Genomic DNA, 16,879 nt, shown 5'->3' on the forward strand with positions numbered 1-16,879 from the left:
CATTAATAAATACTAGCGGCTATCCAGAATAGCTCTTTAGGCATCTAGCACACGAATCTCTTATACTAACTTTAAGGTTAAGCCTTTAATATCTTTTAAACTGACTTTAAAGTTCAGCCTTTTCTGCGCTTATTCTGGCATCTTGGTGCCTGTTTAAGTCCGTAGACCATAAAAAGCCTTTTTTTTTTTCAACTCACATGCATGTGTACGTTGTCTTATAAATATCGACTTGTCTCTACATTAAACTGTAAAATTTTATAATCTACACATATCATCAGCACTACTCTTCCATTAAACCTCAATTAATTTCACCTTTATATCCAGCAAATGTTGAAAAAATCACGCTCCAAACCTTTTCGAGAATTCGTCTTGGCCATACAATTGCAACTCACCAATGGATCTTAAAGAAGTCTTCCTTCCCAATCTGCAATTGTGGACAAATTCTCACTTTAAAGCACATTCTCCGTGACTGCCATAACTTTATCTTGGCTAGAAGTATTGCATTTGAACCGACTAATTCTATGGACATTCTCAAGTCAGCTACAGAACAGAATATCCATAAAATATATTACTTTATTAAAACTGCTAGGCTCAATATCTAACCTATTTTTATAAATTGGAGCCGATAGCCTGTGTTGCTGGTGCTCCACGTCTATCATCTAATAATAATAATAATAATAATAATAATAATAATATAATCGAAAGAAGAAGGATTCAAACGAAGCACATTCGTGTGGAAGTAAATTTTGCAAAAGGGCTAAGATTAGTCCCGTAAGCCACATTATATTTTCGATTCAAAACACGAAAGATCAAACAAGCTTTAGACCAGGATGTAGGATGAGACATATAATGTCCATCCATAGCTAGCTTCTAGTGCGCACTCAACATACTTGAAATAGACTTTCAATCATTATCGGGTTTTACGTTAACAGCAAGTCATAAAGACTCTTAAGAATTCTCATTAAATTCTTTTTTTCGAAACTTAAGGTTCAATTCATGTCTTAATAATGTCGATCCGTGTCCAATATTTTCTTATAGATTACCTTACAATCTTTACTTCTTTCGTTTAAAACTTGATTAAGGGATTTTAACTGCTTCGTCATAAGCGTCATTATCACACTCTTCTCTAATAAATACACTTCGCTTGAGCTACTCAAAAAACGATGACCTTAACAGTGCTATTCGTATATAGCAGCAATGTTTTCTTCAGTTTCGGATCAAGGTTCCGCCTCACCAATTATATGAGAGTCCAATCCAAGCAAAAGCAGGAAAGGAATATCTTTGGTTTCTTTAACTTTTACCAGTGCATTGGTAACAGATTTAACTTCAAGTTATTATTACAGTTATCGTCTATAACATCCGTTATATTTCGGTATACAAATAGTCGACCATTGATGAGTAAAATTCTACAGTTTCGGAAAACATCACACATCCACTTATTTTTTATCTATCTCTGTTAACACATGACACAGTGCCTAGTCTACATAGTAGTAGTACAGTGCCGTGCGCATAACGATATTGTGAACGCGCCTCTCTTAATTAAAATCGTAAATCGGCACATCAGTATCCAATCAAATTAATATAAACAAATTCATCGGGCTCTTTGGCACTGCACTCACTGCCACTTTCCAAACAGAGTGGTGTCTTGCTTATCACTTCGGAAACATTAATATTGTATAGTTGTAGAAGTATACGTTTAATTTGGTCGTTTTTTTTTTTTTTTTTTTTTTAACAATATATACACTCCTTCAATAACTGAACTGGACACTACTCTTACCTACAATTAGTTTAAACGGTTCCAAGTATTCTTTCCTAATACGATTTTAAGCTACTTCGTGATTACGTAAGAAAGAAAGTACGCTCATTAGCATGTGACATAAGTGACCGAATTTAACCCCAAAAATGATTTATTTCTATTTTTCGCAAACATATCTTGTGGCCCATCTTGCCAGTAAGATGTATCATTCCCCGAAGCCACAATAGTTGATCACTTCTTCTTACATCATAGGAATTCCTTCAGGAGAACCTGCTAATTACCCTTTTCTTATAATATACGTATGGTCACTTGCTTCTGCATCTCGATATCGAACGCTTTCTTCAAGAAGGGCAAATAAAAAGGCGACCTACAAATGCTTCTAACTCTCGTGACCTTTTATTTCATGAGCATTTGTTAAAGAGACACTCGGTTATTATTTTAATTTTCTTAAAAAAAACATTTTATTCGGCAATGAGAGAAAATATATTTTGATGTCATTATGAACAATATTTTTTTAAAAGTTACAATTTTATTATAATTAAAAACTTTGTTGGCAAATATGTACAATGCAAGTAAATAACTTTACCACTTACACATAAAATTTGCTTATGATATGGAAATGTTTTTTAAGTTTAACAAAAGCTTGAAAATGAACGTGCGATCAATCCCCCCTGCATTTGTATTGTTAACCTAATAGTAAAACACCAGTAACTTATCATTAAAAATTATTTTATTAGTTTTCAAAACATTTTCTTTTCTGATCCGCACACTGTTGCATACAATTACTTGTCTTGGCATTTCCTCTATTCTGCTTGAGACACCTCTAAAGTTGGGTCAACGGCCTCTTCCGTCAATGAAAATTGTTTCCCACGCAGTCCGGTTACAAAATCAACTCGTTACATATAACATGAAGACGACGATACCGCAATTCATCGCGTCTTGTGATGATGCATGATAACCTACCGACATTTGTTTGCCTTCCTTATCTCATCAAATGCTCCTGGCAAACAAATAATGGGTAGTCTCCGATTCAGATCGTTTTCATCATTTTACGTTTCTCTAAAGGCCATGGCGTTACATGTCTAGTTTTTGTAAAGAAACCGGCAACCGTTCGCTTAAAGGGCTTCCGACCGCGAAGAACTTTCATTGGATTTGGATTCATCTTGAAAGAGAAGAACCGATAGTTATGTACCTTCTATTATATGTCACCTGGTTCACGTTCTTATACACATCTTTTGTAATACCGCCGTTGTGTTCCTTAAGCATTCGAGACGAGTATCGAGTTTTTGAGATTTCGTGAAATTATGTGGGATTAAAGCAGGAAAACCCTTTCACACAATTAAATGATTATGCAATAGTTTATATATTGTGATGGACATAGTAACTGAAGTTGGCTCGACTTGTATTTTTGGTTTTTGCACAGCGTCAACGTATCCTGACATAATAACTTGGATTTTGGACGAACTTCACAGCTATCACCAGGGGGCGAATGGCGGCCACAATTTGAAATCATTACCATCAACAGTCGACGTAAGCTAATCGATGCACGCTTATTTTTATAATCCACGTCGAAAGTCGTTAAAAATGATCGCGTGAAAATTTTCACGAGTTAATTAAATTTTCACTTTAAGCCATCATTTGCAAAACACTATAAGGAACACAATTTACGCTCAAATCAGGGTATGAGTTCGAAATACGAAACTTTGATTCAAATGACATCTGGCAAGGTACAGTGCTGCCAAGTTAAAAATATAAATCGTGATTTACGCGCTGACATGCATCGTAAACATTTGAGATGCGTAAGCATGCAAAACTATTTCGATCTATATCAATCCGCAAATCATATCACACTTTCTCCGATGATAATAAATGGCGCAAATCGAGCCATTGATGTAAAGAGAAATGAAATTTTTTCGTAGATAGCAGCTTCGCAATAAAAGCAATCTAACAACTAATCTTTAATTGCAATTAAAGTTTAATGCAAGGAATTGGTTCTGCCATTTCATCTAAATAGAATGCTTAACCATTAATTATTATTGGTAGAGTGTGTATGCGCTTTCGTAAACGTATAATTTTATAAAAGAAAGAATAATTGCATTAATTTGCAATTTATTTTATATAAACATAGATACGTATACGTATACACGAATATGTACGTGTTTGTGTTTGTGTGTGTGTGTGTGTATGTGTGTATATGTATGTGTATGTATTTTAACGTGTGAATCGAAGCAATATTAGCAGTAGCAATAGCAGTAGTAGTAGTTGTAGTAGTAGTAGTAGTAGTAGTAGTAGTAGTAGTAGTAGTATTGGTAGCAGCAGTAGTAGTTAGCAGTTAGGAGCAATTTATCTTTGTAATTTGCCACAATCTAATGCATTAAATGTTCATAAAGAACATTTCAATTAAAATAATTAACACAGCAAATACACTTTCGCATGCGAACGCATACAACGTAAAACGACCGGCACACAACACCAGATAACGATACCATATATGACAACCAATAGAACGATGAAAGGGGAATGAAAACGAAGAAGCAGGAGGCAGCACACATAAAATACTTTTTGGTAGAAATACAACAGCACTCAATTAGGCATAATACATACATTACGATATACATACATTCATGTATACATACATATTATATATATGTTTAATGTCTTGAGGTTGAATTTTTCAAAAAAAAAAGAAAAACGCATGCTGTTTACAAACATTTAACATATAACGTATGTATGTATGGTAAGAGTGTAATTTACATACATACATACATACATCTTTGCTTGTATTTGTCAAATGTTTTCACAATTTCACTTACCAATACTAATATAATATATCTTTATAAAAATGCTATTAACGATAATGATGATGATGATAATGATGATGATGACGATGATAAAGATGATAATGATGATGATGATGGCATGTTGTATACGGTGGTTATGGTGGTGGAAATTGACTCATTTAAAACAAGATCTAAGAAGAGAGTCCTTTTAATTATAATTAAACATGCGATTTAGCGTATAAGCGGTTACAACTTGCTATCTACACATTTACAATTAAAAAAAAAAAAAAAAAAAAAAAGAAACAATAAGGCTCCCTTGTCTTTTCAAAGCATCTTTAATGAAAAGCAGAATACTTATTATTTTCGCTCATCCAGGTGTAATTGTCAATATACAGAACATATCCAAGCAAACCAAGATACACCAAGATACGTAATGTATAACATACATATAACAAATTGAGCTTTTGGAAATTCAGTGATCCGTTGCTTTTCGTGTGCATTTCATTCATGCATTTCATATGTTTTGTAGAATAACAGTAACTTTAACTTATTAGGGCTCAATATTTCTTATATCACCAAATGCAACAACAATATATTTAAGAGACTGAGACCATTTACAATTTGATTGTTCGACATTCAAACTTGCTTTGTTACAAATGACTAACAAGTAAGAAAATTTTATTCGGTCGTGACCGAATCTCTTATAGCCATTACTGTTATCCTAAACAAGACTAAATAAGAAAAAAAAAAAAAAAAAAAAAAATGGAGAAAAACTCTTACTTTATAATATCGGGTGAACGCTGCTGATTTTTCCCATTCTCATAATGAAAACGGGAAATTTATATTGTATATGTGTTGATGTGCGTTATGAGTAATAAGCAAAAGGCACAGAGAGCAAAGATTTTCATAATTTTTCTTGCATAAGCGTGTTGGCATTGTAGACGCGTCCTATGACAAATTTTACCAAAAACACTACACAACTGAGCCAAGAATTTATATACTTGGGCTATGGGACTTCTGAAGTCTGCTTCTACGTCTTACAAAGCTATCGAAAACAAATTGACTTTCGATACAATATAATATTGGATAGGTGTGGCCAACTTTTCCCATTTCCCTACAAATGCTATAGCATCGCCCAAAGAATATACATTCATGTTTGTGTATATTTATCGATCGTAAACTTACGAGTAGTGAGCAAAAAAGCAAATTTTCATTCCGTTTGGAAAACAAAAGTATTCTCAATTTACGTTTTACTATATGCGTGCCTGCGATATGAGCAGACCTATGTGCAAGAAATTCCGCGTTGGTCTCGCCAAATCCAATGTCGATTGCTTTATTTTTGTGATCAGGACAACGCATTTTGCAAGAGCCATTACACAAACAACGACATGGACAGACGGATATATATATATATATGTATACATATGCTTTGCGGGATCTCTGAAGTTTCCTTTCAATGTACGCATGTCCTGCAGGCACTTTCAGCAAGTTTTTAAATCGGAGAAAGATTCTGGCAGTCACAATGTCAGTCCGTAATTTTACGAAATTAAAGAAGTAAAAGATTTATCGATATGTTGCAATGTTATGACCAACACAAATTCTTGCTTGGTCTCGCTTTTAATCATGCTCTGATCTTTTTTTTCCTTTCCTTGACATCGGTTGGATATAGTGGTGAAACAAAATCAGGATTAACGTGAAAACATTGAGGCCGATATACATGACATGAACGATTTGACGCAATTGAAGAATTTGGATCCAGGATTTCATGATTTCATGACATTCAAAATAGCACGTAGATCGATTCTGCCAAAGGCTGAAATGTGACTCGATTTCCGTCAGAAATTGATTTGTTGTAAAATAATCAATGTGGTGGAAGGCGGCAACGCAACATCTGCCGACCTTAAATTCTACTTGTTATTTTGTAAAAAAGTTTTCGAATCCAAGCTATCACAAGATGCTAGAAAACCTTAACTTTTCCATCATTTTTGGAAGTCAGAATAGCACAGAAATTGCATTGTAGTCTGATGCAAGGAACGGGGTTTCCAATTTTTCGGAATGACACCAATCCCTGCAAGTCTCCATGAATTAGGGAATACTGGAAACTATTGTTTTGCTTGGATCCAGTCACTTACTTCACTTTACTTGAATCGTTAAAAAATGATTCCCCCTCAAGAAGGAAAACCATTGAAACATCATAAATGCCGTGAATTCACTGATCCTGCCTTGGAACAATTTAAGAATGGTGATGATTTTTTTCAGAAAATCATCATTTCAATGATTCTAACTGGAAAGAACATTGTCGTTCGTTCCTGGTGTGTGACCGAACCACGTCAAGCAATCAACGATGAGAGGTATATTCATTTTGTCAAAACGTTTGCAATGCCCAGAAGGAAGCGTTAGCGACCCCATAAAGTATATATATACACATTTTTGATCAGCATCAATCTCTGAATCGGTTTAAGCATATCCGTTTGTCCAACTGCGTATTCTATATTATAAGCATTCTCCTGACCCTAGAAATTAAGCTCTCGATTTCAAGTTTGGCATAAATAACATAACATATATAAAAAATCAATTTCCAAAACCTATAATTTTGAATCGGCGTAAATGATCTTTTTTCAATTTTGCAGGATATACGTAGGTGTGTAAAAGTAATTAGCAAAAAAAACAACCCTAACAACCAGAGGTGTCCTCAAATTATTTTGCACTATAGGCGTACCGTCTCAACGACTTAGCCCATCTTCAACACCAGTCTACAAGCAAGATTTGAAGTCATATTTTTATTTTCGTATCGACGAGCGTATATATCGCAAACGTTAAACGGTTAGGTAGATAAACATGGCCAACTCGATTTCGGAGCGCGATACTGCTAAGAAATACGTACACTTTTTAGGGTTTCTAGTACGTGCTTTTGGACGATGCATACAAATAACAAAATGAATATATCCCGTTCTTCGGTGGTGCGTATAAAAATTAATTCCATTTAAATGAATTATGTTGAGAAGAACACACGTGGCAAACATACAGCATATAATCGAGCTTATCACATGATTGAATTCAAAGTATCATTTCACTTAAGAGCGGGTAACTCGACGTAAGCAGCAGAAAGAATATACAAAGAAAAAAAAAAAAAAACAACAAAGACAAACAAAATTGCATTCTAACCCAATTTTAAGCTTAAGAGACAATACGTGAAAGCTAATTTTTAACGACAACAGAAAGAAATGTTGGACTGGTTGTTGTTATTATCTACGTCTGTATTAACAAGAACAACCCTTGTCTTCGGTACCCTTGGCCACAATACTACGAAATGTAATTAATTTAAGCTAAACTTATATAAAATATGAAACAGTCATCGTATTCATTTTTGCACCTGTCGCTAAGATAATATTGCACTACATTTTATGAATCACCTTGATAGTCAGAAGCCTACATCTATTCAAAGATTTGAGATTCGAAGATTCCACATTGTTTTTTTTTTTTTTTTTTTTTGATATTCCTACTTGTATGAAAGTATGCGAACGTGGCATTCGATGCATGTGAACTGAGGTTTTATTCGATAGAAAACACAACTTCAAAAAATCGTATAACATAAAAGACTTTTTTCGATTTGATTATATTAGTGTCTCTTTGTATTTTTGTAATTTTTTATTATTTTTATCCAAAATTAATCGTCTTCGCCCTCGACAGACGCTTCATCTTCGTCATCATCATCGTTCGGACTATTTATTAACATATCAAGAAATTCTTCTTGATTCGAATCAATCATTTCTAGTAAGGAGGCATTTGCATCACCAATTTGCTGAATGGCAGCGTCAATAAGTTCGGGATGTTGTTGTACAGTAGTTCGTAAACTTTGAAAAATTGGATCGGTACCGAATACGTCCATTGGCGACATTTCTGAATCTGAGTCAGCGGCCATTATTTCGCCTTCAGCCAATGGAGCAGCGGGAATGCCTTCAATCAAATACTCAATAGCACGTTCTGGATTATTAAAGCTGGCTTCTAAGGCACGGCGTACATCAGGTTCGTCATAACCCATGCTAACAATTTGTTCGACCAACTTATCCCTATTATCTTTAGATTTCTTAGCATTCGAAACTGGGGCTATTTTACATTCGTCTTCTTTTGTAGCGGACGCTACGGGAGGCGTTAATTCTGAATCAGGTGGTTTAGATTCAATGCTGCTCTCCTCTGCAGCGACTGAAGTGCTGCTTTCCTCTTTGTTTTCCTTTATTGGCGGAGGCGATTTCTCTAAAGGCTGTTTTAATATCATAACGACTAGAAATTTGTTCGTATCTATATTGTAAACACTTAAATGATCCTGATTGCTAAGAATTTTGCCGGCATATATGAGTTTTTGAAATTCCGGCTGAACACCCACGTCCGGGTAAAGACAGAGTTCTTTTTTTAAATCATACACTGTTTGCGACGGCTCAATGTCCACAACCAATGATTTTCGATTAAGAGTTTTTATTTGAAGTTTCATTTCTTTTTCCCCGTTTAATAAATATTCTCTCCAACAATTTTTAGTAAATTCACATCGAACGCAAACTTGTCTATGTGCCTTAAGTAAACAACCAACTTCATCAAATAATTTTATTACACACGAAGAACGCAACTGAATTGAAAAAGAAAACCATTTGTTAGGCGAAGCAACGAAACAGTAAGCAACGACCTGACGATTAAAAATGTGATGAACGGAATTATTGTTAGAATTGCCAATATGTACAATAATATATGAATCTGCCGAATGAATAATCCCGGAGAAAATTCAAAGTGATCGATTATATTTTCAAAGACTGTTCAGATACCTCTGCTTCTTTTATGATATAAGAAAGACAAAAATTATTTTATGGCATTTTCTTCTACCGTAAAAAATCGTTTTCTGCAAATCTCGCAGAAAACACACAAAGTGCACATATCACACAAAGACATTAAATATATGTTAGTCGAAACAATTGGATTTAATGTTATATTAAGATTATTATCATTTAAAGTAAGGTTATTTGTATTTTTACTTTTCAAAATAATCTCAATTTTGTTTGACTGTCTTCCTATGAACACATCCGTTTGTTTGTTTTTTTTTTTCTTTTTGAAAACAAAATATCTAAGGACATCGTTTTCGTTTCATTCTCACTGTGTGAAAAATTTGTTACACAAGTTTAGTAACATATCGAGTGACTTTTTTAAAGAAACTTAGGTTCGCATATTGCAAATACACTTTTAAAACGAATGATAAAACAAAAACAAATAACGATTACTTATAGAGATAACAAATACGCGAATAGTACAAACACAGGTTTGTTTGCAAGATGAATATAAGAACAGGGTTCTATTTTTATATTTTCGGTAAAAAATAAAAATTATTTTTTGAGCAAAAGAGAAAGGAAATCCTTTATTAAAGAATTCATTTATATTACTTTATTTTATAACTAGAATTCATTAATGGATTTAGTTTGAATTCAGCTGCTTACACATTTTTAAGTTATTACTCCTCTGGGATGTACAATCCACACAAACGCAAAGTCGTAAGTAAACCCTTTTACTTAAGTTATGCGAAGAGTCATGTAGAAAAACACTGATTTATTACCTTTGGTCATTTCGGTAATACGTTACTATAACGTGACACAAAAGAGAATAACATGATTTCAAAAGGAAAGACAATAAGACACATTTGTAACAAATTCAAGTAGTTTTGTTCGCCATTCTCTACCTACGTAGTAATAATGGTCGATATATATGGTTTTACATTAATTACATGATTAGTTGATCCCCAAAAAGGGACTGAAGAGACTGTTTGTCTGCTCATATTTAAATTAAGATACATGATTATTTATTAGATCAAATAACCAAAAAAAACAAAAAAAAAAAAAAAAAAAAAAAAAAAACAAAGCCAACATTACTTTTCATTATCAAGATTTATTTACAAAGTTAAGAAATATAAAACTAAGAGGAGATGCCATTAACAAAACCTTTTTAGAAGTTTTACATAAGAGATCAAAAAAGCTTAAGAAAAAACATCGAATAGCATATAACATGAAATTTTGATACACAATAATTTTAGGTAGACATATGCACGATTTTTTCCAAGAATTACAGGGTCGTCCATTGAATATACGTGAAAATTTTTATAGTTATATTCGCTATAGTGTGTGAGTAACGCACAAAAATCCGTTTTTTTTTTTTTTGTTTTTGAAAACATAGGCGCCTTCAGCTTATGGGGTACTATAAACGTATCTTTCGACCGATTTGGCCAATACCAACGTGTGTGCAAGAACTTCCGCGATGGAGTGCCTGGGAAAGTTTACAACTGACAAATAAGCTTAAGGTATTTTTTTTTAAAATGACAAAATGTCTTGCAAACATAATCCTGACTCTGTCAAAGGATATAGATCTGCCATTCCAAAAAGGAATGCTATTAAATATCAAGAAAGTCGAAATAAATTCGTTAGCAGCGCTAAACGTTTAGAAGCTTTTTTATGTCCCTAACTATGTTTTTAAATAAGATCTTAACTTTTGTGAATACAGTTTTCAAAGATCTTAGAATTATTCATATTATTGTAAACGCTACAATAGCTAATAGCAATACAAGACATGATCTTCAGCAATTTCTGAACAGACATAATCTCAAAATTGTCTTTTTAAATGAAACAAAGGTCGACAAAAGGTAAAACGTTAGGATTTTTAATAATTACAACATAGTCAGAAAGAAATAGAAAGGGAGCAACAAGAGTGACCGGAATTGCCAGATTAATAAAAAACAAACAAATATAAGCAAGTATAGTAATAATTTAGTTAAATTATTCAACTTTTTCGAATCAAATGTAATTACAATTATGCATATCAGCGTGGAGCGTCTTCCCTCGAGAAATAACGATCGATATATAAGATATAAAATTGATAAGCTCTTTAAATCACTTACTCTACTGTGTCCGAAAAACAAGATGAATTTCTTTATAATTCCAAAAATCTTTATATACTCTTTCAAACCAATGTCATTGCTTTCGTAATGCTCAAAAAATATCCCTTGATAACAACTTTGCCTGGCAGTCGAATGGATGGTAATGTAACGGCATTTTTTTTTTTTGAGTTAAGATAGCTGTCAAAAAGTATCCGATGACGGAATACCCTTCTGTTTTTAAATTTTCTTGGACAGACTTCTTATATTATATTGGGCTGTCACTTCACAGGTCTACACGGATTCGTGTAAAAAGTCCTTTTTTCTATCTAATTTAACTATTTCGCGCAAACACTTTTCACTTACTCTTTAATGATTTCATGATATGACACCAATTCAATGGTGCTTTGATGGGTATTTTACTGTACGATATACATTTAACCGTTTCTTACACGTTTGCATTGAAAGCAGGAATTTATATAAATTTTTGCCTGTTTATAGTCTCTTCAAACAACAAATTTTGAACTTCAATTCAAAACATTTGTTTTTCTGCAAAAGATTTCCAAATTGAAAAATTGGCAAAGTTAAGCCTAAGCTAAAAATAAACTTTTGGAACATTTTCCTATCACATTTCGCTTTACAACTCTTCCAGTAATTCGGATAAATGAAGGATTGAGCTGCAGGGACGGGAGAGAGGGGGAGCGCGGTTCATAACGCTGTCATGCTAACATGCTAAGTGAAGAGCATATTTTATGAATGTAAGTAGGAAAGTAGTTTGGCGATGCCACACACGGTCTGCCCTTAGAAGTTGAAGATATTAATAAGCCGCAGCTTGTGATTTATTTTTGAGAAGAAGGCTAAAAAAACCCTGGGAGAGTAGTCACGCAAGTAATCATCCAAGTTTGTTATCACTTTTGCGTTCGGCTGAGAATGAAAGTAAATTTTTTGAATGAATTTTTCAAAAGTGATTATTCTTGATTACCCTTGAATCGACCGTTGATATGTGGAGAAATATTCCGCACACTTCGAGAATTTTTCGCCACATTTCGTCCCATGAAGTGAACAATCGAGGTAAAAAGGTATAAATCCTTAAAAAAAAAAAAAACAAAACAAAATCTCTAAATTTTAATATATTTTTCATTTTCAAACTTCACGGCCTAAATAAATCAAATGTGATTTTTTTTTACTTTTCAATTTAAGTTTTAAACCGGAAATCAAAAACCATTTATAAAACACGTGCTTTTTTACATTCTCAATAGGATTACGTATATATGTATATATATATATATATATATATATATATATATATATATATATATAGAAATATATATAAAGATTCGTTTATAAGGAGTAAATCATTATGAGCGTGAAGAACGTGTGTGCGATTATTATCGCAATCATTTTATGTGAGAACACAATACATATGAAAAATTCCAAACGAGATTTGAAAATCACTTAAATACACGTCAACACCCTCATTAGGAACAACGAAACCTATAATCCATTAATAGCAAAATATAAAAGTGACTATTAATGTAAATAGCAATTTATGAAAAACCGAATGATATGATTATTCGTAACTGTAAATGTGAAATAAGATGAACTGATTAATAATACTTATGATAGCAACCCTTAACGATGCAAATGGATACATATATATATATATATATATATATATATATTAGGTCATTCCATAAATAACACGGAATTTTTCCTCTAGTTCTCCACAACAAAAGCGGAGACATAGGATTAAAAATCCTACTTATCATTCTCTTGCTGTTACTAACCTATATTCAACATAACCTATATGCAACATAACCTATATTCAGCAGAACAGCAAGTCATTAGGTCATTCCATAAATAACACGGAATTTTTCCTCTAATTGGCCACAACAAAAGCGGAGGCGTAGTTTTACAAATCTTAGTTACCATTCTCTTACTATAACCTATATTCAGCATAACTTATATTCAGCATAAAAGCAAGAAAAGACCCGAAATCAATTTCGTAAATGATACGAACCATAAAATATATGCTTTATATGCGCTTTAAGGAGAAAAGGGTGTAGAGTGAATATATATATATATATATATATATATATATATCATTACTCAAACTGATCTAGTCTGTTGGAATAAACTTTTAGAAATGAAAGGTAGAAAGAAAAGTAATATGGACTTGGACGGAATAAGTTAAACGACTTCCTTAATATGCTTCCCTACTATTAACCGATATGAATGACCTTGCATTTTGACGACTATTTTTCAAATATTCATAGGTTTAATTGGTCCGAATATTGTGTCGGAATAAATATCGGCACTTTCAGATGGCTGCCTTACTGGCACTAAAGTTTTGATCAAGACTTTAACAAAAAAAATCTAACGCATACACACGGCAGTGTGTACACACGCAGTGTGTTCGAAACAGAGGTGACTTTTCAAGTTTCTTGGGCGACGTACATTCGTTCCGAAGGGTTAGACGCGTTTTCGTGTGCTTGGCAATTTTTTGCTTTCGAAAAAATTGGATCAAAGAGTGTATACTAAAATAGTTTGAGTAAAAAGAACATGTTTATAAACGATACAAGCTCTTCACAGAAGGCCGAGAAGGCTGTTAATGGCAATGCCCGAGTGCCCTGGACGTTGAAACCATTGACGGGAACTAAAGGAAATCCTCGAAACATTATTCGAGAACCTGCAAAGGCTGTCGGCATAACGATTGCCTGATTCCACATAATTTCATCGGATGTTTTGGACATGAAACGATAATGCGCTAGCCCACGCCTCACTCAGTTTTTGTAATTTTTTGACGAAAAACGGGACCTGATTCACTTGACTTGGCCACCTGCGACTTTTTTCTGTTCGCAAAACTGAAAAAACGCATGGGAGAACAAAATTTTGCCACGATTAAGGAGATAAAGACCGCAAAACTTAAAGACCTCAAGGCCATACCAAAAAACCTAGAGCAGAAATTGCTTCGAAGAACCAAAAAAGCCTTGGCACAAGTGTTTTATATCTAAAAGGGGTTAGCTTTTTCGTAGAGAACCAAACACATGTTGATGGATTAACAAATATTTTTCGAGAAAAATAAAAAGTCATCTGTGCTTTTTTGAGCGTAGCTTCTGCTTAAGGTGATAATCAGTTTTCGTCTCGTCTGATCTCGTCTGTGAATCAGAAGAATGTTGCAGTAGTCATAACTACTAACCGACCGCCAAAAAGGCTTCAGTCAGATCTATGACAAAGTCGCCAATGGTCACTTGAGAGGAAACATCGCGTGAACAGATTTAAATACTAACACTCGCCCTATTCCGTGCATTCATAGAAATTTGATTTTTCGATTGCGGTAAAAAGGCTACTCAGGTCGCCAAAGAAACATTGGAAAAAGTGAAGGAAAATAGAAATAAATATATAAATATATGTATATATATATATATATATATATATATATATGTAAATGCCGTATTAAATATTGGTTGACCTAATATAAAGCAAAAAGAATGAGATGAGCTATTCTGTTAGTGAAATATGATTATGTGTCATTTAGTATTAGACACATATATATATATATATATATATATATATATACACACACACGTTAAGATAGATAATGGCAAATGAAAGTAGCGAGAAATTGCCACGAATTATTAAACTGGAATCGCACGCAAATTTGTGATGGTTTCCTGATTATAAACTGAGAGTAACCAACTAAGAAGAAGAAGAAGAAGAACAAATTCCCTTATTAAAGCCGAAGGGTATACAAATGGTATGTGTGCACGTGACCAATGACTGCAAACTTCGGTCAACCAAGATAAGCTTATAAACTTAAGCATATATAAAGTGCAATTATATACACCATACAGTATAGATGCTGTGTTTGATATAAATGATTGATATTTCGATCAATTTAATCATATTATGCCTAGACAATGCAATATTTGCGCTTTCTGCTGAAGATTAGTTCATGGATTCCGGTAATTAATATAAAACATTTAATTCATTACGAAAATTTTAAGTAACGACTTTTCCATATAATTTTGACGACTTGACATTCAAAACTACTGATATGATTAAAATGTCACCACATTCATTAGTCGTGCGTTCAATCTATTCAAAGTTGTTGAGTTCAACTCAGAATATAACATTTTTCTATAACAAGTCAAAAATTTAGTACAGTTTTAGTTGAAGGCATTTATTTAAACTAATCTTAAACTGAAAAGTTATTGTTTGTGTTTACATAACTTACCCTAAATCACTTGCACTTACCCTCTCAACTCCATACATGTGAAATCGACAATTTTTCAAAATTCATTTTGCTTCTCCTCCCGGAGACAGCTTGAGATTTTTTATAAGCAATACATTTGTACGCCTATGCAAGTCTGATGAGTGGCATTACTGCAAAAAATATCTGATCATAAGTTACGTTACGTGTTATCATCACGAAATTTCTGAATCTACCTGAAGTCTATCTCCACCCAGCTATATTTGGCTAAACGACACCCAATTTAAACTTACTTCAACTGCCCAAAAGTGATCACGAATCAATCGATCGATATATGTTTGAAATGTATTTGTGAATAGTTACGAATAGTTAGTCATGCTGATGAAAAATCCCTAAAATCTTTGATGATTTGGTTTCCGCTCGATCGGACTTTAACATAGCGATTGGCGAATAGCATAAATACACCTCTGCCAACCTTTTACAAACGCATTAATTTGCAATTTGTTCAAAGCTTGGATGGATTCGTTTTATTCACTGTTATGTCCCAGCCCCTTTACAATATAATATAATAAATAACATCATAGTTCCATAAATTTCCGATCAACATTCAGAGATCATCGGGCAAGCCAATTTATTAGGACCAATCATTGCTGCTTTCAATGACTCAGAAATGCTATAATGATTAGTAGTCAACTTAAATTCTATTTACTAGTTTTCGAGATCATTCAAATGCTTGGTTCATCAAAAGGCAAAAGATAATTTGCCAGTAGAAGAGGGTAGGAAAGGAACACATATAAATTTTCGCGATATTTTAAAAAAATGTTCTTTGATTATTTTTTTTTGAAACTCGCCTCCGGAAAAAGAATATTATGTCCTTGGTAGCGCTATTTTGTAGGAAGATCGTTATTTGTACCCTATGTCACTCAAAATACAGGGAATATTAAATTTATGCGGACGGATTAAGTACTAACACACAGAAGGACTTGAGATGAGCCCACATTTTGTTAAACCGATCGATTCAGAAAATGATTCTAAGTTTTTGTGTCCGTCTGTCCACCTTGTATTCTTGTATTCAACCTACAGGTCGCAATCTTTGAGATGTTTCGATGCAACAGATGGTACACTGATGTCTTTTGGCCCACGGACGATTTTTGTTTTAATTATTGTTACATAAAACTTTCCATTAACTCAATCAACATTTACGCAATACTGAAAGCCAACACTACACC

At 33.4% G+C, this 16,879-nt stretch overlaps 2 protein-coding genes across 2 annotated transcripts in view; both read right to left on the minus strand.

The window, feature by feature from the left end:
- The window catches only part of LOC119637420 (rho-type GTPase-activating protein 1), a 123,054-nt gene that overhangs the window by 95,399 nt on the left and 10,776 nt on the right, over positions 1-16,879 (minus strand). The window lies entirely within an intron of this gene.
- On the minus strand, positions 8,079-9,489 carry LOC119637430 (UV excision repair protein RAD23 homolog A-like). Its single transcript, XM_038033452.1, has one exon. The coding sequence runs from the start codon at positions 9,023-9,025 to the stop codon at positions 8,204-8,206; it is 822 nt and encodes a 273-aa protein (XP_037889380.1). The 5' UTR covers positions 9,026-9,489; the 3' UTR covers positions 8,079-8,203.

The sequence above is a fragment of the Glossina fuscipes genome, unplaced genomic scaffold (genome assembly GCF_014805625.2).
Source record: "Glossina fuscipes isolate IAEA_lab_2018 unplaced genomic scaffold, Yale_Gfus_2 0, whole genome shotgun sequence".
Taxonomy (NCBI): domain Eukaryota; kingdom Metazoa; phylum Arthropoda; class Insecta; order Diptera; family Glossinidae; genus Glossina; species Glossina fuscipes.